At 43.0% G+C, this 21,587-nt stretch overlaps 1 protein-coding gene across 2 annotated transcripts in view; it reads right to left on the bottom strand.

Annotated features, from left to right (window-relative positions):
• Positions 1-3,375: 3,375 nt before the first annotated feature.
• Positions 3,376-21,587, bottom strand: part of TLL2 (tolloid like 2) — an 85,768-nt gene continuing 67,556 nt past the window's right edge. The window contains exons 11-21 of one of the 2 annotated variants that reach the window (XM_035542019.1): positions 21,343-21,459; positions 17,113-17,258; positions 15,966-16,161; positions 13,616-13,741; positions 11,937-12,097; positions 11,013-11,193; positions 9,472-9,597; positions 8,751-8,878; positions 8,451-8,664; positions 7,481-7,731; positions 3,376-6,304 (exon numbers count right to left, since the gene is read on the bottom strand). In XM_035542019.1, coding sequence (XP_035397912.1) covers positions 6,170-6,304; positions 7,481-7,731; positions 8,451-8,664; positions 8,751-8,878; positions 9,472-9,597; positions 11,013-11,193; positions 11,937-12,097; positions 13,616-13,741; positions 15,966-16,161; positions 17,113-17,258; positions 21,343-21,459 — 1,781 coding nt within the window. In that variant the 3' untranslated portion in view covers positions 3,376-6,169. The remainder of the gene's footprint in view (positions 6,305-7,480; positions 7,732-8,450; positions 8,665-8,750; positions 8,879-9,471; positions 9,598-11,012; positions 11,194-11,936; positions 12,098-13,615; positions 13,742-15,965; positions 16,162-17,112; positions 17,259-21,342; positions 21,460-21,587) is intronic. The other variant, XM_035542028.2, reaches the window with a different exon arrangement.

Genomic DNA, 21,587 nt, shown 5'->3' with positions numbered 1-21,587 from the left:
GCTCGGAATGCAAGCAAGCTGAGAGAGATGTGACTTTTCAGTCACAGCCCAGTCTAAGTCCTGTGGTCTAGGAGCAGGACACACCACTGGGCGTGAAGGATCATAATGCTCATTGAAAGGTCCAGAATTTATCCTCCTACTACAGACTACAGCTGGAGGCATGTTCAGAACCGTGGCCTTTACAGGCAGGCCGTGGACACTGAATTGGAAGTATAACCTTTCAATGGCTTAGCTTAGGGACTGCAGATGTTGGGAAATGCCTCTGAGCAGACACAGTTAACAACCAGCCACCAAGTGAAAAGGATTGATTTCTTCCTAACTCCCCAGAGGCACAGGTATTGCTGCACCCAGGCTGCCAGCCGGGAATGAAATACAGCAGAGATGTTCTCACCTGAATTTTCTATTGTGCATTCTTTGAACTTCCTCACTGAAACATACCTTTCTGAACAGCTGACCTGTTAATGTTTGAGCTTGGATATTTATCTCTCTCTCTCTGCTCTGAAGCTGTACATTTATTTTATTTCCTTCTTCTCGGTTAAAGACTTAATGGACTTCATGATTATTTCCAGGACTGTGCATATGCAGATTAAATGAAAGCCTGAAGAGAAGAAGCCACATAAAATGTGTTGTTTAACTCTGTTCACCTCTCTGTGCTCAAGGTATTTGTGAAACTATATCTGTGTGTGCAACTGATTTTTGACAAAATTAAGTTGCCAGATAGCAACAGGTCTATTTGTTACTTGCAATAACCTGATTGGTAGCCCTTGATTTGAGTAGAAATGCTTTTCCTAGTTTATTTAATCATAGTTTCAGACCAGGGATAAAGACTTAGCTCCTTAACACTAGAGAACAAAAAGTATAAAGTAAGCCCTTATTTAAAGGACAAGCCTGGTTCTGCACTGGAGCAAGACACAGAACTAGCTTGTTTCTCTCAAGTGTACAGTAGCTGAAAGCAATTGTCTCAAGTCATTTGCAAAAATTGAAAAGTATGGAAATTTGTATGCTAGCCACATTGTGAGAGCCAAGGATCTTTACATGTAAATTACTATTGACTTCCAATGTATTTACTTCTAGTCATCCCAGCTGAAAATCCTGATCAGCCTGCTCTGAAATTTCAAAACTTAAAGTGAGCATAATTCAACATAGTGGTTGCAGACTGCAGTACTCCTACTTTTGTTCACATGTTGCCTGGATTACTCTAGCGTGATGTTTAGAGGGCTCTGAGCATCAGTGACCTGATGTGAGTTGGGTAGATTTCCCTGCAGCATTAACTACAGTAGCTACTGTCTGCCAAGGGCACATCCTGAGCAAAAGAAAGCGTTATAACTGCAGTTTAGCTTAAAAAAGAAAACAATGCAACCATGCTTCCACTTTGCTCCAACTGCCCTACAACCAGGTGATACCTCCAGGACAGAAAAGCTGGGATAGACACTAAAACCCAGTCAGGTGCCAGAAAACATTGGTTGCACAACAGGGAAATGCAGAGATAGCAGAAGGGTCAGCTTGACTGACTTGGTTGGGGCAGAGAACAGGAGGGCTGAATGCTCCCAGGGAGCGCTTCATCAAACACCTGAGTGCTCCCATGGCCTCACCTCTCTTGCCCTCTGACCTCTCCCCTGAGTTCATCCATTAACCAAGAGAGACAGCACGGCTCCCACTCACCATTTCGCTCTCCTCCCCGAGAAATCCCTGCACGCGGTAACAGCTGACCGTCCGACTCCAGGTTAGCACTCCTTTTAAGTTTCTCTTCCTGTTAAAAAACAAACTGCAGACCTGTAAAGAGGAAGAGGCGATGACATTTCTGTCAGGGTGAGTCAAGTAACCTGGTTGGATTCCAGCACACCTGGTAAAGCAGCTCCTCTGCCGGGGGCAGGGTCTGGCCAGCACGTGGAAAGCTGAGCTTCAGGGCACTGAGGACTCCACCTCTTTTTTATCTGCCTCATGGCAAGCAAAATTGCTCCTGGCTCAGATGATGTGTTTAATATGTACCAGAGCCCAGCCTGAAGGGAATCCTACTTTTATTTTCTAAGGCTAACACCTTGTCTGACAGAGCACGTTTACTGGGAATGACAGGACAAAGTGGACGATTTCTGCCAGCTTGTTTCATGCCTGATGCTGAGACAAACGGGCCTGTCTGCTGTAGACATCCTTCTCTGTCTCGACTGTGGTGTACCACTGAATTCATGTTTTTAAAGGATGAAGAATCTCCTGGCAGACAACAGATATTCCCTTCAGCATCTCACACATGGTGACTGGACGGTCCTTGGGCACTTTCTGGAAAATTAAGTCCTGTCTCTCGAAATGAGGCTTGGCCATTTCCCATGGCACTGGTGGCTGGCAATCAAAGTGGAAAGAGAAATTAAAGGAAAATACTATTTGGACCACAGGGAATATATATATGCCCGTGAAAGATCCCTACATGTACAACAGATAGATCATGCACACAGTGAGAACATATTTTGCTGCAACTGCAGATGTCAGTGTTTCTGTGACATCGGTTCATATTCCATCTGCTATTTTACCTCCTATTTCCCCCTGGCTTCCCTTGGTCTGCATGGTTTCCAATGTTTCAACATCACTTTAGTCCATAACTCTCTCTGTGACTGGAGGCTTCCTGGCCCTCATTTTGGAAATCATGTCTACCAAGTGAGTTGACTGTCAGCATCCAGGCTCATTCCAGAGTCATACTGTGCAACAATACTCTGGTGCAGGAGGCTGCACAGGGATGCTTGTTTCTTACTGCATTTCTGTTGCTGCTCTGACTTTGGGAGCAGCTGGGAGGAAATTCAGTCACTATGAAGTTTTGAGTGGCAGTGACACACACCACAGGAAGCATACTGGGTGGTGGGACATGCATGAACTGGGTATGTGTTGGGGGAATAACACAGACATGATCCTTAAGGAAGCATGACAGGCATCAAGCAGAGGACAAAAGGAAGAAGAAAAGCATTTTACGTGCTGCTTGGCTACTGAACATTTTGCTGCTACAGTGGGAGAGCAGACCACAAGGCTGCAGTAAGGAACATCTGCCTTGTGTTCACCCTGCTGTCCTTTACACAGGAGTTTCATGTCCCAGAGACTTTGGGACCTGCTGCTGAAGGCTCTACCCTGTACAGCACTATATGAGCTTTCTCTTTTGAAGTCTACTTATGGAATAATTTCCAGATCCATGTTTATCACTGTAGATCTACATCCCAGATCACTAAAGGATCAGCACAGAACACAAGACAATGATGTAGCCTTTGGCTGACCAAGTGTCACTTCCTAAGTGTCCTTCTGATTCCAAAAACCAAGACAAAGCTAAGGCTCAAGTGAAAGTTACTTTCTGCAGACAGTAAATCCCACCCGCTATTAGCAGCAGACACAAACAACAGTCAGCAGAAACAGAAATGTATTAAGAAATTTCCTCCCCTTGACGAAGTGGTAAATGCATGCATACAACATAACATGCAACTGAATCCAGTCTTTAATGAATGCAGAGACTCATTCTGCACATGTACATTTTGATTGCCCCCCACACCCTCCCTCTCCTTCCCCTCTAAAAAAAATATTTTAGTTAGTGAAATGTAAAACCACACGAAGACCAGAATATGTATATACACCTTTAGAGGATCTCACGTTTTTTTTCTTAAGAAATTTTCACACATTTAGGATTATTGACTGTTAAGCCCAGTCAGTACAGCAGAAATATTCCACACAGATTGTTGGTTGAAACGTACAGTACAACAGTTATGAGTACACTGTCACAAGAGACACCTGCTTGAATGGTAACAAGTGCAGTAGATCCATCAAACCATATTGCAAGCATCTGCAATGAACCAGAGCACTGAATACAGTCTGAGAAAGATAAAAAAAATATCGGAACAGAGAACACAGATGTTAAAGTACAGAGGAAGCTTCTACAGTAACTTCTCTCCAGAGTCATTACTCCCATTAGAGAGCCAGGAAATCTGAACTGCTGCTTGCCACTTGAAACTTTCCTTCTGCTTCACAGGGACTGGCGTCAGGCATTTATTTCCAGACCTGAGTCACTGCACTTTTGCTTGAATGGGGGCAAGGAAGAGACCCCAGCTAGCAGACCTCACTTTCCCAGACCCGTATGGACAAACAGCTTGAGACAAAAGGCCTTGCCTGTAAAAAGGCCACAAAAACTGAAAAACAGAAACAAAATAGAGCTAGAAAAACAAACAGAAATAACATGGTTTTATGCAGTAAAGCTATAGTCAATGGTTCAGTATTGTTCACATGACAATTAAGGCTTTGACTACTGGTCTTCTACATGCACATTTTATATACATATAATTGTGTGTGTGTATAAATTATTTTATTTTTCTTGTTCTAAGCAAGAAAATATTTTCATGCATTTGCTTCCCATAGTATTCACAATACTTGGACCATATTCTGTTCAAGGACTTCTGGAGAGGGCTGGGTCAATTTTATTATCCATCTGGAAATGGCCTCATCTCCAGAAATGTCATTTGTGCCTGACAGTGGCGCTGGCCCCCCACTTCACAGTCATACACCCAAGCAGAAGGTGTCACCCCAGAGCCTGACAGTACATTGGTTATGTAAACATAGTAATCCTTGGATTATAAATACTTTCATTAAAGCTAACATACCTCAGCTCTTAGCTCATAATTGCCCATGAGTGCCTTAATGAAACATTCAGAATAAAATCTTTTCTTCTTCTCCCATAACAGTTCAATTACGGTGCTTCCCCACAAAGCGCATTTTTCCCTACTTTTTCCCAAAGAAGTGCCAAGCTATCTGTTAATTATGCAAGTCCATGGTGCAGTAGCTTCCACGTATATAATTAACTGCAACACAGAGCACATCTCAGACTTATAGCTCAAAGTGCTTAATTCATCATCTCGCACGCATGCCCGGGCTATAGGACTGCTATGAAACTAATAGACCGGGTCATGGGCTAGCAAAGAATGGAGAAGCAGCAGAAATCAGCAGAGCTCTTCCATTCCTCATCCTGTGCCTGCAGCATGCACATATTTGACAGGTTCCCAGAGTTCACCAGAACTGACCTGCAGCACGGCCTGTGTTCCTCTGCCTCAGGAACAACCAGTGACGCTACGCTAAGATATTCTGTCCAATTCTGACTCAATGTGTCCTCCTGTGAGATGCTCTGGCTAGCTGATGTCGCAGAGCACCCCTAGGTAGCTGTGGGGAGCTCTGGGGAGAGCAGCTCAGACAGCTATGAAAAGGAAGGGCTCACAAAAAAGGGGTACCAAGGAACAACAGGAGCGTGGAATGGAAGCAGCATAAAGAAGACTGAGAAAGCAAACATGGGTGGAGTGAGGAGAGACTTCTTATTTAAGATAAGGCCTGGACTGCTGCCACAGCCCTCTGACCTGTCTTGCCTCGCAGTGTAATGGGAACAGGCTGCCAGCATTCCAGTTTCTAAGCTTTGCCACCATCACACATTCATGCCCTGCCTCCTACTGAAGCACTTCCCTGTCAGCCACAGCCCTTCCTTTGGCCACTGCATTGAAGTACTTCCATTCAACACATACTGTGACAATTACTGCAGATCAGGCACTGGGCACTTCTTGTTCATTGTGGTCTAAGTAGCTAGCAGCCCTAAAGAGACCCTCCCCGTACCCCTTCCTACCTTTCAAGCCATGATAACCAAGACAATAAATAGATGGGATAGAAGGAGCCATGGAATTTGGAGTCCCGGCCATCTGGTTGTTCACTTATTGCACAGAGTATTTTGTAGGGGAGAGGGGGTAGTCCCCAAGGTCCTTTGAGAAAATCCTACCGGGTGGCTGTCCACACCATCTGCTCCAGAAAATGCATTCAGACAGCTCATGTACAGGATGCTTAGGAAATGTCACCTAGAGACAGGATATGCAAGAGACCAAGACTTTTCTCAACTCAAGCTCAGTCTTCACTCAACCCCATGGGAAGCTGTGCAAAACACAATGATTATGCCCTGACAGGTATGATTAGAAGACAATTTTTGGTCCTGGGTATGTTAACATGAGAGGGTCAAGCTAATGATTTCAGAAGCAAACCTTTGTGACTGGATTTAGTTTTAGTTACAGAAAATGCTGTACACTGCTTTAGGCCAGGTGCACAGAAGCTTAAAAAAAAGAAAGATCACAGTTAAATGTCTCAGTCTTCAGATGGGGAATGTCTGTAAGGAGCAGTCAAATTACTTTCTCATATGCAGTGCATCCTGAAATTTGGTACTTATGTATCGGGCGTGAAAGCCTTTCTTGTTAATGGTGTCATCTGTGTGAAATCGAATCATGATGGAATCCCCTGCAGAGTAGATTTCTTCCAGAGGCTGCAGAAAAGGAAAAAAAGAAAAGAAAAAAAAAAAAGAGAACACAGATTGGTCAAGTTTGCATACTAAACTGTCTGCATTACTATGCCAGATTTTAAGCTCACAGTGAAGACAGACTGGACAGGAAACACAAATACTGAGTGCTCAGTACCTCCTGCCTTGCCCTGCTTTCCTGAGCATATTCCCTTGCTCTTTGCGTGCTTGCCTTTTAACATTTGAAGACTGATGCCAGTCCCTTGACATTTTTGGTCCAGTCTTCTGAGTACGCTCTAATTTGTCCTAATGTTTTCAGGAAATGACACAATGCAAAGTGGACCCTGTTGGCAGCTGAGGCCCTTGCAGGGTCGATTAGCAGCAAAATAACTTAGCCATATATCTTACCAGCAAAACTGGTGATTTCCCTCGCTGCTGTGACCTGCTATAACCTCCCTGTGCTTCTCTGCAGTACTGATACTTTCCCCACCACTCTGTTTGACAGCATGCAGGTAGGTGATTACTGCCCCACTGTCCTGAACTTCTTCGCACCAATCTGCTATGCCTTTGTTTGTTTTCCAGACCATTTCCCAGGTTTGCATAGACTACTGTGACACACGGGCTGCCTGATCGTTTCTCTTTAAATTCAATAAGCACATTCTCCGTTTCATTGCTGAAGTCCTAGAGAAACCAAACATGGAACCTCTGGTTTTAAATACCACACACTGTCACTCAAAATAACGGAGTCACTTCTGTTAAAGGGGGACACAGATAACAATTTAGGAGACAGCACACCATCCTGTAGTCAAACAGCTCCACCCTTCACTCTCTCCAGAGCACAACTGCAATGTAACTTGCCTTCAGGCAGGAAGTAACTGAGGATTAAACCAGCCTTTGGAAGTGGTTTCTTACATTCACACAATGCTTTCGGTGCAAGGCTAGGGCACAGCAGTGCAGCAGTCCCATGCTGATTGCACGGCCCTGGGTTAACAAGGGAAAGCCAGTTGGAAAGGATTTCAGACCAATTCTGTATATCAGATAAAATGACTGTAATCTTTAGCAAGAGGGGAAGAAGCAAAACACAGACACACAAGGCGTTCTCATCATCAATTTGTGACTGCTGACCCTCTCCGAAAAAGGATATGAATTCCCTTCTTTCCCACCTCCAGCCACCACTGTGAATTCCCCATCACTATGGCTTACCCCTGAACCACAGAAGCGTCCCAGGCGGGGTGCAGTGCTGTCATAACCATCGTAGATCTCCATGTAGTCGTACCCACAGTCAGCTTCTTCCTCGATCTCAAATGTCTGGAATATCAGCTCCACTCCATAACCATCTTCAGCTACAATCACCCAGTCACAGTTGGCTTGACCTGGATAGTTGTTGTCCCCAAACTGAGCATGGGAATATAGCTCCTTAGTTTGTACTTCAGCCTTTAAGAGCCCACCACACACTGAAGGAAGAAAGGGCACAAAACAGTCTCCTCAAAGGCCCTACCTCAAAACAAAGACTTGCCATCCCACTTTTGGGCCATCTGTGGGAAAAGAAAACCTCCAGCATATGTACAACAGGGAAGGTAACTAACCACTGCACCTAACTAAGACAAAACAGTGAATTCTTCAGTTATCCATGAATCCAATGACCCACATAGTGTAGAGAAGCCTGATCCTTTCGGTTTCTCTGCCGCCAATGAGGTAGATGCCTCCTCTCACATGCACTGCTGCCCAGTCTACTTCGTTCATTTAGTGGCAAAGATTTCAGAAAAGTGAACCTTGATACAACATTCCCACCTCTGGGCTGCCACAAATAGAAGATTAAGCTTGCTGTGTCTGTTCACAGCACATCTCTGCTTCCATCATAGCCAATCTAGTATAAGTTCATTCTGTGTGTGGGTCAATATACCTGAGAGGCATCTCTTGCTAAGCTAAGCTGTATCACCTCATTTTCTGAGGATTGATGAGGAACAGATGTGGCAGCTGCTCAACCATCTTCAATTTAAACAAGTGAAGATGAGTAGGAACACCTGATGTCAGTAGACCTCTCAGCTAATAAAAATAAAACTCAGGCTAAGCTCCTTTTGCAAAAAAGTGTGTCTGATCTTGCCTGGTAAACAAAACAGTGAGATCTGATGACATCTCATCACACTGGGATATTGGCAGGGAATCAGCTTACCTGTGCTGTGTTTTGCCTGGAAACCTTTTCTTTGCACAGAAGCATCAGAGTAAAACCTAAGGAACATCTTGTTGGTAGAAGCTACCACAGGGTCTGGTTTCTTGCTGCCACAGAAGCGACCAAGGATAGGTGACTTGCTGTTGGGCCCATCATACATTTCCAAGTGGTCATAGGCGCATTCTTGGTGCTGTTCGATCTCAAACTCATTGAAGGTCTACAGTAAGAATAAGGAAAATGAAAAAGACACTTATAAATCTGAGAATGTTTCTCCCCTTGCACTCCCATTCACTGATCACTCACTACTTTCACTCGGTGGCCAGATGTTGCAGAGATATTCCAGGTGCACTCCTTCCGGCTTGGGTACTTGTCAGGCCAGTTTGGACTGCTCATCATTCCCTCTGCACTGCTCAGCTTATGCTCACAACCAGCTTGAGAAAGAGAGAGATCATAAGACAGAGGCATCAAGGTAGGTCTCATACAGGCACTGCATTACTGAAACATCCTACATGTTCCTTGCTGTCCACCAAGACCCTAAGCATGGCAGAACTAGGGAAGGCTTCAGTCACTGGAGAAAGTCTTTCAGAATTACTGCATAATTCTGGTGGGTTTGTCCCCAGAAAGGCCTGTATGTTTGGCATCCCCTGGTGCAGCCAGCCTAGCTGGCTGAGATAACTGATCAGCTGGTGAAAGAGACCATCTTATTCCCCTGAGCCCCATTAACCTCACCTGTACCCTCACTCCCAAATGTATTCTCCTGCTCCTCTGTCTCATCTGCCCTGCTCCCAGTGACAAGGTCTCCAACCCTGCCACCGTGTTGACTGGGAAATGGATCCAGCTGAAAACAAGCCCTGACTTTCCTTTCCCTAACTAGTTTTTCAGCTAGCAGGGCCTTTTTCAGTGCCCCAGACTGGTACAGCACTTGGCTGCACAAACTAGCTTCCAATATAGGGCAGGAAGCATTCTGGTTCAGATAGTGTTTGTGGTAGCTCATCCTTCCTGAATGCAGAGAGCAGGGACTTACCTTCTTTACAATCGTGGCCATTTTCATGCAGCATAAAGCCATTTCTGCACTGGCATACATAGCTTCCAAAAGTGTTGATACATTCATGCTGGCAACCACCATTGTCTTTGGAGCATTCGTCCTTGTCTGGGCAAGATCAAACCAACAAATACTGAGTTACCAGTGAGAAACAGATGACCACTGTCACCAGTTGTGAATCCCATATCCAGACTGCTGAATACAAACACAAACCTCCAACCTCTGTTGATGGATTTGTCCAGTCACCTTATTAGCCCAGACACAGTTTTCTTCAACCATTTTTCATTCCATAAGATGTACCACAAAAATGTTTTATTATATAATGCAGGTTTTGAATTATTAAAGATTCCTTATCTAAAAGAAACCTATAGCAATGCCTCTTTCTTCTAGAATAGGGACCAGGAAAATAATCACACAAACTCACTAGCGTATGCAAAAATCTGCTGGTCAACCTCTATATTTTCAAGTTTCTAAATGCTCTGTTGAGCCTCCATCTTTAAGCTGCTTTGTTCAAGAGCACAAGCAGATAGAGAAGAGGATCTAAGGTATGAGCTGCTATCTGAAGCTGAAATACGCCCCAGATGTTCATTGCTGTATATTCAGTTCTATGCTGAGGCCACAGAGAGACTGTTTCTTACCCTGACGGAACAGCAGCCCATGCACAGTTCAGAGAAAAGGGAAAATAAAGATACTTCTGTCCCACCTTTCTCATAAACAAATCCAAGGGGGTTGGCTCAGAAAAAATCAGGGTTACAGTAAAGGCGATGAAAGCATCCAGAAAGCATAGTGGAAGACACTTGTTTTTAGTGCCCTCCCACTATAGAGTTCCCTTGACAAGCTGATTCCCTCGATCCTGGACCTCATTAACCTCATCTGACTCCTCATTAACAAACACATTTCTAGATAAAACACACTCCACCTCACCTTTCCTTCTTCTTGTCAGATTTAATAAGCCAAGCCCCTTGCCCTGATTCTACTGTGCCACTGTCTTAGCTCAAGCTCATTTTACTTGATCATCCTCCTCAAAAATATTAACACTCTTCAGCCTCTGCTGAAAAGACAGCACGGAACTGAACGTCGACTTTCATACAATGCACAGTTAACCATGAGAGCTCCCTCCCAACAAGGTGCATCACTGAAACCAACAGGTATGGAGGAGTCAGAACTTCCACTAGTATGCACAGCACCGATGGAAAGGATTGCTGCATAGAAGATTTCTAGAAATTTTCTAACTCCCCTAGTTTCAGAGAAAAAGAGCAATTCTTAATGACACCAGGGCCAGAGAGAATTTCTAGGATCAGGTTCCTCGTTCTTTCCACTGTGGAGGGACAAGAGGCATTGATGAAATTCATGCACCTTGCTGACATCACATTGTGAAACTGGACCATACACTGCACAGAGAAACCAAGATGAAGGATGACACAGCACAACGCAACTATGCTTTTTAGATGCAACTGTGTCAGGAGGTTTAAGACAATTTACGAAAAAATGAGAGGTTCAGTCAGAGGAGACAAGACACATACCAGAGAAGAAGTGGACTTTGAATCCTTTCTTGGATACTGTGTTGTCTGATTTGAATTCCAGTCTCACGTTGTTGCCATATGATGTGATTACTTCGGGCTTCTCTGAGCCACAGAATTTGCCATGCAGCTTGGAGTCAGAAGCCAACCCACTACGAACCTCGACATAGTCATATTTACACACCTGCCAAGACAGGAGGCAGTCAACTCAGAATAGAGCATTTCAGAGAGAGGGGACAGAGGCTTGACTGACAGGGAAAGAAAACAGCCGTATACTCATACACACTCCTAATTTCCCCAAAATCTCTTTTGTCAGTGTTCTTACCCCATTCCCTTGTTGCCCCAGTCTTACAGCTGGGGTCTGTTTATTAGAATAGTAGGGTTTCCATTTATTTTAGCTAAAATAATTAATCCCACCTTATTCAAGAGCCTAGTGGCATTGAATGAACTTCAGCAGCCTCCTGAATTAAAGAAGAACCATTTACAGCGGAGGAAATGAAACCTGAAAGTTTTGTTCAGAATCCATCCTTTCCTTGGCAGGGCAGAGAACAGATTCTATGGTTATTTTCTTTACCCTTGAAGAACGCTACTTCTTTGTTCATTTCCAATTATTTTCCTAAAAAGGCAGCCTAAGGAAGGGTGGGATGGGACACCTATTAAGGATGGAGAACATCTACAATTTTGCAAAACTCGCTGAGAAAAGAAGCCCATTTATAACAGAACAACTTTAATTCTCCACTCCCTAGAGAAAGAAGATTCAGACTTCAAGGAGAACAATCACTGTTATTGGCTTATTATAGCAAGGGTTGGGAAACAACCAGAAGCTCCACCAGCAAGTCAGACTCCTCTTGCTTGTACCCAAAGGATTTACCCAGTTCCAAGTTAGCCAACAGTCACAGTTCTGAGATGCAGGGATTGGTTACGTACGTCATTGCCTTCCAGATCAAACACTTCGAACTGCAGAGAGATCCGGTATTGAGCTGGAGCTACCACCTGCCAGATGCAGTTTTTGTTAGTAGGATATTCCTTGGGCCATCCAGGGCTAGTAATGGTCCCGTTGAGCTTGGTGATGAAGCCCCCACAGGCAGCTGGAGAGGCAATAAATGAACACAAGGTTTGCTTAGTTCTATTCAGACACACAGTGGGCCATACTGTTAGCTAGGAAATGAGTCAGACCCTGACTAGTGGCACATTTCAAATCCCAGCCTGCAGAACAGGTTGAAAATGTTAGGAGTTGCAGAGAAGGCAGAAACATTACCTGCTACAAACCACCAGTGAAACACACACAGCCACGCAGCGGCCCTACGAGTCACTTAAAACTGTGTAAGATTGAACTGCATTTTACTCTACAGCCTTGGGCTTACTATGGATCAGTAGATTTAACATGCACAATACAGTTGTAATGGTCAGCTTGGTAAATTCACCCACACTCAGTCTGACAAACCTTATTAAGTTTAACAGTAAGGATTAATTAGAGGGCAATGGAATCTCCTCAGGAAGACACTCCCGTCAAGACACACCAACAAACCTGTTGGTGGCTTATTTCAAGTAGGCTGCATTTTCACCAGGGAAAATTGAAGGTAAAATCAGAGACTTAGCTTTACTCTTTCATTTCCTTTAAAATTTCAGGACATCTCAGTTTCACCCTCTTGAGAGAGGGAATGGTTTTTACCTTAAAGAAATTGACCTCGGTTTGCTCTTTTAATGCAAAATTCTACTTGCAACAAAGCATTTTTTCCATGCTGTTTCTTTGGAGTAATGAGATATGGCTAGATCTTCAAAATCCACGAGGTTAAAATCTTCTGTGCCTTGTTCCTGGCATAATTTTGCATTAAGAGAACTAACCCGAGGGAGCAGCTTCAATGCAAAAAAGTGCAGCAAGTGTTTTATGGACTTGATAGAGCAAAGAGTAATATAAAATCAAGAGTGTTGTAGAACCTAACAAAACAAAAATTGCACAAAGCATTTGGATTTTCACCAAAACTTTCCAACTCATTTGCTTATTACTCTTAGCACCTCACTAGTTTTAGCAGAGGTAGAACAACCACTTCATCTGGGGGACAATGAGGTTGCATTTACATTCCCCTCCATCAGAGTTGGCAATGCTAGGCTATCTGCCCACACAGGCCATCTGTGTTCTGCACGAGAGCAGGTAGCAGTGACAGAAAGGGGAACCCCACTGTCCTTTCCACAGATCTGCACGTGCTGCTGTCCGCTCCATAACAAAGACACGCTCTGTGCTGAGAAGGCAGGATAGCATTAGGCATCCAGCCTAAGGAAGCCAGGCCAGGAGCTTTAGCTGTCAGCTTCCAATGTTCCCCCTACCCTATATGGTATACCATGGGAGATCTGCTCTGACCAAGAAGGACAACAGTTTTTAGATGGATTTAGCAGTAGACAATCACTCTATTTTCAGTTTTTCACCCTAAACTTGATGTTAACAAAACAATTTTGGGGGGAGTTGATTGGGGTGGGGGTGGGGGGGTAGATAAACAGAACCAGAGAAGATGAAGGGAAAAGGAGAATCATCTCCAAGCTTGTTCAATTCCTTTGCTAGCTGTAGTACCCACCCTATGGAGAGATGCCTCAATCTCTACATCACTCACCTTCACAGCTCTTTTTATCAGCTGTCAACTCATAGCCAGGCTCACAGGTGCATTTGTAGCTGCCCAGTGTGTTCTCACAGTGCTGCTCACACCCACCGTTATCCGGCAGAGAACATTCATCCATCTCTGTCAGGAGGAAACCAGAACAAGTCACTCTTTTCCCTCACATTCCTCAGGTAACACTTTTGGACAGAAGGATAGTACACAGAGATTTCATTTTCTGGTTTCTGCTTGTGGATTCACTATGAAGAAAGTAGAGCATTCCTTTGTTGCTCCACGCTTGGACACAGTATAATAGCTTCTAATCTGGCTGTTAAATTACGCACTTGAGAGGAAAGAGAGGTGTTCTCTCCTACAATCATAAAAACAAACAAACAAACAAAACCTGTAAATAGTCTTCACAATGGGAGGGACATGAATTCTCACGTCCTAGCCATGGGCAGCTATATTTCACTAAGTATTGTCTTTCCACTAATGTTTGCCATCAGGTAGAAAGGCACAACGTGAGCGTAAGTCAAGCACACCACAGCTAATACTTTAACCATGTACAGAATATGTATGCTTCAGTCATATAAACGACTTGTTACCAAAATGAAGATAAGTAACGAAGCACAACCTTAGAGCTTTCCCTTGAGACATACATGAAGGGTTGGACAAGAAGTAATTGCTCTTCATATCTTCTTGACGTTCTCTCTTGGACATGATCAACGACTTACCCTCTCTGAGCTGCTTGCAGGTTTATTTTCTCTGAGAAGTTAGAAGTTACCACTGCAACTTGTCACAAGGCATAAATTTCAAATCAATTTTTTTTTTTTTTTTTTTTTAAGCTGAGTTATTTTCTTTCAGTGTTGTATGACATGTGATTTATGCTCTATTTCTTTCATAGTATGTTAGGGCAAAGCTGACCCATTGGCTCAATCAGGTATGGATGGTAGTCTGCTGAGTGCCTGCAGAGACATGCAATTTGTTCGTTTATTTTGTTCAAGGAGTGGCTGGTACTCACACAACATCCCTCTGGATATGGAGGTAGTCTGCAGACTTCAGATCCCAGCTTGGGATTCCACACAGACTACGGGTATGTCTACCCAGCTTTTGCAAACCATCATCAGCTCTGCCCACAGTGCAAGTTGGCTAGAAAATGTGTAACTGTGGCTACTGTGGTGCTTGGCCCAAGCAAAGACACTTACACTCCTCAGCTGGACTGACTAACAGGGACTCAGCAACACCCTTAACATCCACAAGCTGCATTGTTCTTGTTCACACATGCAAGTTTGAGCGGACTTTGCAAATTCTAGTCCGCCAGTAAAAATTGCACAGACAATACCCATGTCTGCAACTGTGCTAACAATTCACTCTAAGCAGTTTTATACCCCTGGCACAATCACCCTGCACTATCAGCTCCTGAAAGAACCCAACATGTCTTGAGGAAGAAATACTATCTGTATCTCTATGGAACCTGAGAAATTTAAACAAGTAAATCCAGGCGCTCTGAGAATTGTCCAGGGGCTGGAATGAAACATCACAGTATTTGTTAGTGATCTTGTAAGCACCCTTAATACAAAGGCACAAGTTGAATTAGAAATAAATAAAGGACTTATGCAATCCAAATACTGGCATTGCAGCTATTAGGTACTACCTCACAGCAACCGCATCAGGTATTTTCCCAAGTAGTTATATATTTGGTTTCTGCCTCTATCAAGCCACCAGGGTGCTGGTAAAGAACCATGGCTTGGATCCAGCTCTTAAGAAAAATCTTTGTCTTCATTCGCATCTTCCTGAAAAGGATCTCAGATTAGGAACATGTTTGTTTCCAAAAGCATTCTAAATTTTTCCCTGGGATTCTACTTATATTTCAATTTACCTTCTCTCCAGAAGATACTTTTGGAATAGAACTAAAGCAGAGGGTTATTTTTAACACTCTTTATACAGTACTAATGCCTTCTTTGAAAATATCAGTATCCACTGGCACAGAAAAATGGGGGTCACATTCAATCTAGTGGAGTAGTGTGTGATAATTTTCTGAAAGACTATATAACAAGTGAAAATAAGATCACAGGCTAATACCTGTGTTACTCCACACAGGGTGCTAGTGCCTGCGCTGGTGATGACCCATAAAAGAAAGGCTGCCCTTTTTTGAGGGTGACCATCAGTAAGGTGATGTTCATGCCTCATCATCAAACCTTTCTATACTCTCAAAACAATTTGTGTATAGACTTGATTTTGGCAGTTGTACAGATAAGTCGAAAAGCTTTTAACTAAAAGCAGATAAAATGCTAACTTCAGTTTGGCAGTAGGTTAGGGGATGAGTGGTCCCTAAGTTCAACCTTGAGAGGTACCAGAGATCACATACCTTTGAAGAAATTTGCTGCAAAGCCTGCTTTATTGATGGTTGCATCAGATGTAAACTTCATCCATACTTTATTTGAGCTGGACTTGATATCTCCTGGCTTCTCGTAGCCACAGAATTGACCGATCAATGGGCTGTATTCAGTGAGGCCATCTCGGATCTCCAGGTAGTCATAGGAACATGTGTCATGCCATTCAATCTGCAAATAGAAAAGGGTGGGCCTGTTGCTCACTAGCATGAGAGCTGAGTCAGGATCGCTACCCAGTTAGACATTGGCCAGAGATCAGCTTTGAAAGCAGCATCCCAAACTGGTCACAACTAGCTGCATGTCTCATGGCTGCTGTTACTCCTGCAGCTGAAATCACATTCAAATACAGATACATCTCACGTCAACAACTATTTCATGGCTACCCTCCAGTGAAACTCGGTCCTTGACTTTTTCCATGACAAGCTACTTTTCCATGAGAAGCTGTAAGTAATAGAGAAGAGCAACTACAAATAAATGTGCTCAAGGAATAGCCTTGGGGTTACAGTCAGGGAGTAGTGGTGTCAGCTCTTTCTTGGACAATCACAGTAAGTGTGCACAAGCCACAGCAACCAATTAGCTAGACGGGATTTATGGACAAACCCAGGTCCTGTCCACTCCTGACTGTGACTAACACATTAGTAGTCAGAAATAGATCATCGAGCACCTAACTAAGAGTGTAAGACATCCTATAATAGTAGAAAACCTTTTTGAGCTTTTCAAGGACTGTCTGCCATCTGGAAGTGTGATGTTTCTTTGGACAGTCACAAACACCCTGAAATCTGCCAAGTCCCAGTAACACCAATGGGAGGTTTTTTGCTTGGATTGTGAACATTCAGTTTCATTTGACCAGAGTGAAGTATTAAGGACTCCTGAATCCCTTACTTAACATAATCAGCAATTTTGTGCCCATTCTTATTCTTCCTATCTGGACTAACATTTTTTGAAAACTCATCATATTTTAAACTTGGCTTCAAAATTTCTGAGCAAACTTCTGGTGAGCATAAAAAAAAAAGTTCAGAACATTATTTAAGTATTATTATTTACATTACTTCCCTTTTAATTTTAAAGGACCTAGAGAGCTTAAACAATAAGTATTCAAGAGCTTACAATGGCATTTCTCACCTCAAAGGCTTGGAACGTGATTCCTATGTGAAAGCCCTCAGAAACTGTGATCTTCCAGATGCACTCTTTGGAAGGTCTGTAGTCATCTGGGTAATTAGGAGATTGGATCTGGCCAGCATCTTTGTGAATTTCTCCACCACAAATAGCTTCATAAGAAACAAGCAGCAAAAACATGACATTGCAGGGGTAAAGCCTGCTCCATAGCTAGCATTCTTCCTCATTCAAATCTGTATCAGTAACACTTCTTGCACAAAGGCAACACAAATGTCATGGCAGGTTTTAAAAATCTACCATTATGTCTTTAATAGCATCTCCTGTCTTGCTGTACCAACCTCTTTAGAAGGTGAACTCACTGAGACAAAGAATTTTATGGATTTGTGTGTTTCACACTCTAGGGTCACCTCCATAACTGCTTAACACGTGCAATCAGTAATAAGGACCAGGAAAAGATGGAAGAAAAAAAAAAAAAACGAACAGCTGCAAATCTAATCCAACCACAAGATGGCAGTATTAACAAGCGTGAGTTGAGCTGTTCACCAGGAGACCATCAGGCTGACTACTGCGCATGAAAAATTTAAGTTTGTGCTAGATGAAAAAATGAATAAATTTAAAGACCAAGAACAGATAACTTAATACAAAATCTGGTTTCATACAAAAATAGCAGAGACCTCAAAGACAACAGCAATTCAGCATAGTGGCAAGCAGGAGAGGTGCCTGAAAACTGAAAGAAAGCATCACCCCAGTCTTCAAAAAGTGCGAGAAAGAGGACCGAGGGAACTACATGCCAGTCAGCCTCTCCTCAGTCCCTGGAAATGTGATGGAAAAACTCATCCTAGAGGAATCTCTAAACATGTGGAAGACAAGAAGGTGATCAGGAATAGTCAACATAGATTCATCAGAGGAAAATCATGCTTAACCAACCTAGTTGCCTTCTGTGATAGGACAAATGGCTGGACAGATGACAGAAGAGTGGATGTTGTCTGCCTGGACTTCAGCAAGGCTTTTGGCACTGTATCCCATGACATCCTCATAGGCAAGCTCAGTCAGTGTGGACTGGATGAGTGGATGGTGAGTTGGACTGAGAACTGGCTGAATGGCAGGTCTCAGAGGAATGTCATGAGTGGCACAGTCTAGTTAGAGACCTATAGCTAGTGGTGTCCACCAGGGGTCAATACTGGGTCTGGTATTGTTTAACTGAGTAATAAATTAAATCAGTGACTTGGATGAAGGAATAGAGTGCCCCCTCAGCCGGTTTGCTGAATATACAAAACAGGAAGAAGTAGCTGATACTCCAGAGTGCTGTGCTGCTGTTTGGAAGGATCTCAACAGGCTGGAGAGATGGGCAGACAGGAACCTCTTGAAATTTAACAAAGGCAAGTGCAAGGTCCTGCATCTGGAGGGAGTTAGCTGTGTGGATATGAGCCTCCTTATGTCCTAAAAATTGCTTATAGCAGGTAACATTGTCTTGGTTTTGTCTTGTGAGTTGCTGATATTTAACTGTAATCTATTTAAAAGAAGTGCTTCACTAGTGCAGTGCTAACTTCTTTCTTAGAGAATCAGAGCTCAGGCACAACCAAATAACTGCACCTGAAATTCAGCTGCAGAGCACAATTTAGATCGCAGTTCAAGCTCACATATTCAGAGCTACAAGTGGTGCTAGAACCTCTGAGGCACCCTTTAGTGAACTGGTTCCCCACCTAACAGAAAGAGGACTATGAGAGCAAAAAAATGACAATGTCTTTTACTTTTTCATTTTTAACAGCCATAAAATTGTCAGCCTGCAAACAGTAGTTTCTCTACCCATGGCAGTAGTTCACACTAATATTCAGTTGAGTGGTTAACTGTACTGGAAGAGTTTTACCGCTAAATGGAAAGAACATCTGTTGACAGAGTCTGAGAAGGCAATAACAATGATAAATTTGAGGCTGCCAGCAGTGCTATAGGACAAAACCACCAGCATCTTCTCCATTTTGAATATAACAAAAGAAAAGGAACAATATGACTGAAAAAATGAGGACACTTTCACTAAACTGACTTCCTGTCTTTTACTATACAATAATTCTACCATTACACGGCTACATGCTTCTACCTCTTTTCTCCCATCTATTTAAAACCTTAGAGACAAGAACTGGAGGAATCTAATCCAAAAATCAGTCCTCACCCACAGAGCTCCCACCAAAGTTTGAATGTGCAGAAGTTTAGATGCACTCCCAGAAAAGAAGAGGACAGAGAAGCAGTGGTAAGACCCACCTTGACTTTTCAATATGTGAGGGAGAAGAGTTCGAAAGAAAAAGAGTAACTAACAGCAATGCAGAAAACTTTACGACAAAAATTAACAGAAAATTGAAGACTTCAGAGCAGTCTCTCTTAGAAATAAAAATTACCCTTATTGCCTAGACACAGAATTCACAAAGCATCAGAGCAAACTACCTGACAATGAAGGAAAGAAACAAGCTATTATCTATCTGCAGTTGAATCAGAGGGAAATTGGGATTATGGAAGATTTTTGGAAACTCTCCCACTTCAGCACATAAAATATCCAGAGAGATGCAGACAATCTCATTACCTGCTCCTCTAATAGGATGAGGCTGAGTTAAGAAAAGAAATAAGAAGTGGGCCATCACTGCTACAAACTGGCTTCCACCAGTCATAACCTGTACTTGCTCTCAGAATTGGCAAGATTTCCCACCTTTCCAAAGGGAAGTTGCTTACAGGAAGGGATTACATAGAAAGCTGAAACCCTGAAGAAGCAGGAAAATATGAACAGTCAGAGGGACGCAAAGTCTGACCCACTAGATACACATTACCACTTTCATTTGCTCTCCTCAGAAATTAAGTGAAGCAAGTATTGCTCATCTTTAATGAACCTATAGGGGTCACTTATTCATCAACAGGATATACAGACAGTTATCCAAAGAAAATAAAGTTTTGCAAACTGACTTTGGGTTGTAGCAAATATATATATATAAAAGAATACTTCAATATCATTTATCAATATAAACCATGATGCCATATGAACACACATCATGAAGAACAGAGAAGATGCTTCCCAAGAACATTCCTTACGTTTCTTTTTTCTTTCAAAGTTAGAGCAGATACAGTGGGTTATCCTCCAGTGCTAAGAACTAAGCTGACTGGCCCACAAAAGCAATAAACCTAAATAAAACAGTCTATTAGAGACCCACTAGTTTGATCACTTCTAATTCAAGCGAACTACCATAAAACGGGTGTTACAAACCGCATGGTCCAGGCAATAGCTGCTTCTCAGGAGAAACATAAAAATCAGGCAAGCTACCTCTGCCTCTGGACAACAATTCCTGCAGAAACCAGACATTTCTCCTGTGTAAAGGATGTGCCAACCCCACACTGTTGCGAAATCCTCATATGCTTTATTTGCACCTCCCCAACAGTCCTGCATTTTCTTTGCTTTCCTCTGTTAGTATCATTATTCATGAGTATACTGGACACTCAGCACTGGGTTTCCAATGTCATGCTTGTTCCTGCAGCTGCAGAAAGATGATGTATCGTTGGTACCATTCCACTCAAACTCACTACTACTGAGGACACTGGTACTTCTAAGAAAATGCCTGATGCTCAGAGAACAATGAAGGCTTTTAATACAACTTAGAATTGTTATTGTCAAAAATAAGCATATATGGAAAGGGGATGTTACTAATGACTTTGCTCCTCCTCTGAAGCTGTCTCAGCATCCCAGTGCCATGCAAACTTTGAAAGTACCTGATCTGCAGAAAATCTGCCATGCTAATTTCTAATCTTCTTTAAGTAAAACATAGAAGGGAGAAACCAAAGAACAGCCTTTGCATTTGAGTTAAGCAAAAAAACACCAAAAAAATAAGCTGCATTAAGTGATGTAAAGTATATGACCTAAACCAGAACTTTGTTAAATTACTAGAAGCAACCCTTGCTACATATAGTAAGCCTGCTTGCAGAGGCTGGTTAGGGCAAACAGCACCCTGGGCTATGAATGGAAGCCATTGCCCTGTGCTGCTATCCTATCCTATTCTCCAGAAGAAATGCGATGATCTAGTTGGAAGATCCATACCTTGGTCTGCTGAAACAACCCACAAATTCTGCCAATTCCCATAAAAGCAAGAGCGGGTGTTGTGTCTAACTACACGGTGAAGCTGAACTCCTACTGACCCCATAAATCCCTGCATCCTGTTCTGACTGCTCCATGCAATGCAACACACTTCTAGCTAAAGGCTGTACCTTCATAGACCACAAAGAAGCCTTTGCCCAGGATGTTACTGCTGCTCCGGAACTCGATCCACAGCCTGCTGTCCGTGGAGATTACTGGTTCAGGGATCTTGTCGCCACAAAATCTACCTAGAAGGCAGGAAAGAGACGATCAAGATCTCCTGGCTGATTGGCAGCACACCTACTGGTGGCAGGCACCTGTGGTTCTAGGAAGCAAAGACAATCTGTGGTTAAAGGAGCAGTGCTTGTGTAAAACA

This window comes from Cygnus atratus, chromosome 7, assembly GCF_013377495.2.
Source record: "Cygnus atratus isolate AKBS03 ecotype Queensland, Australia chromosome 7, CAtr_DNAZoo_HiC_assembly, whole genome shotgun sequence".
NCBI lineage: Eukaryota > Metazoa > Chordata > Aves > Anseriformes > Anatidae > Cygnus > Cygnus atratus.
The sequence above is the reverse complement of the archived record's forward strand: the minus strand, read 5'-3'. Positions and strand labels throughout refer to the sequence as shown.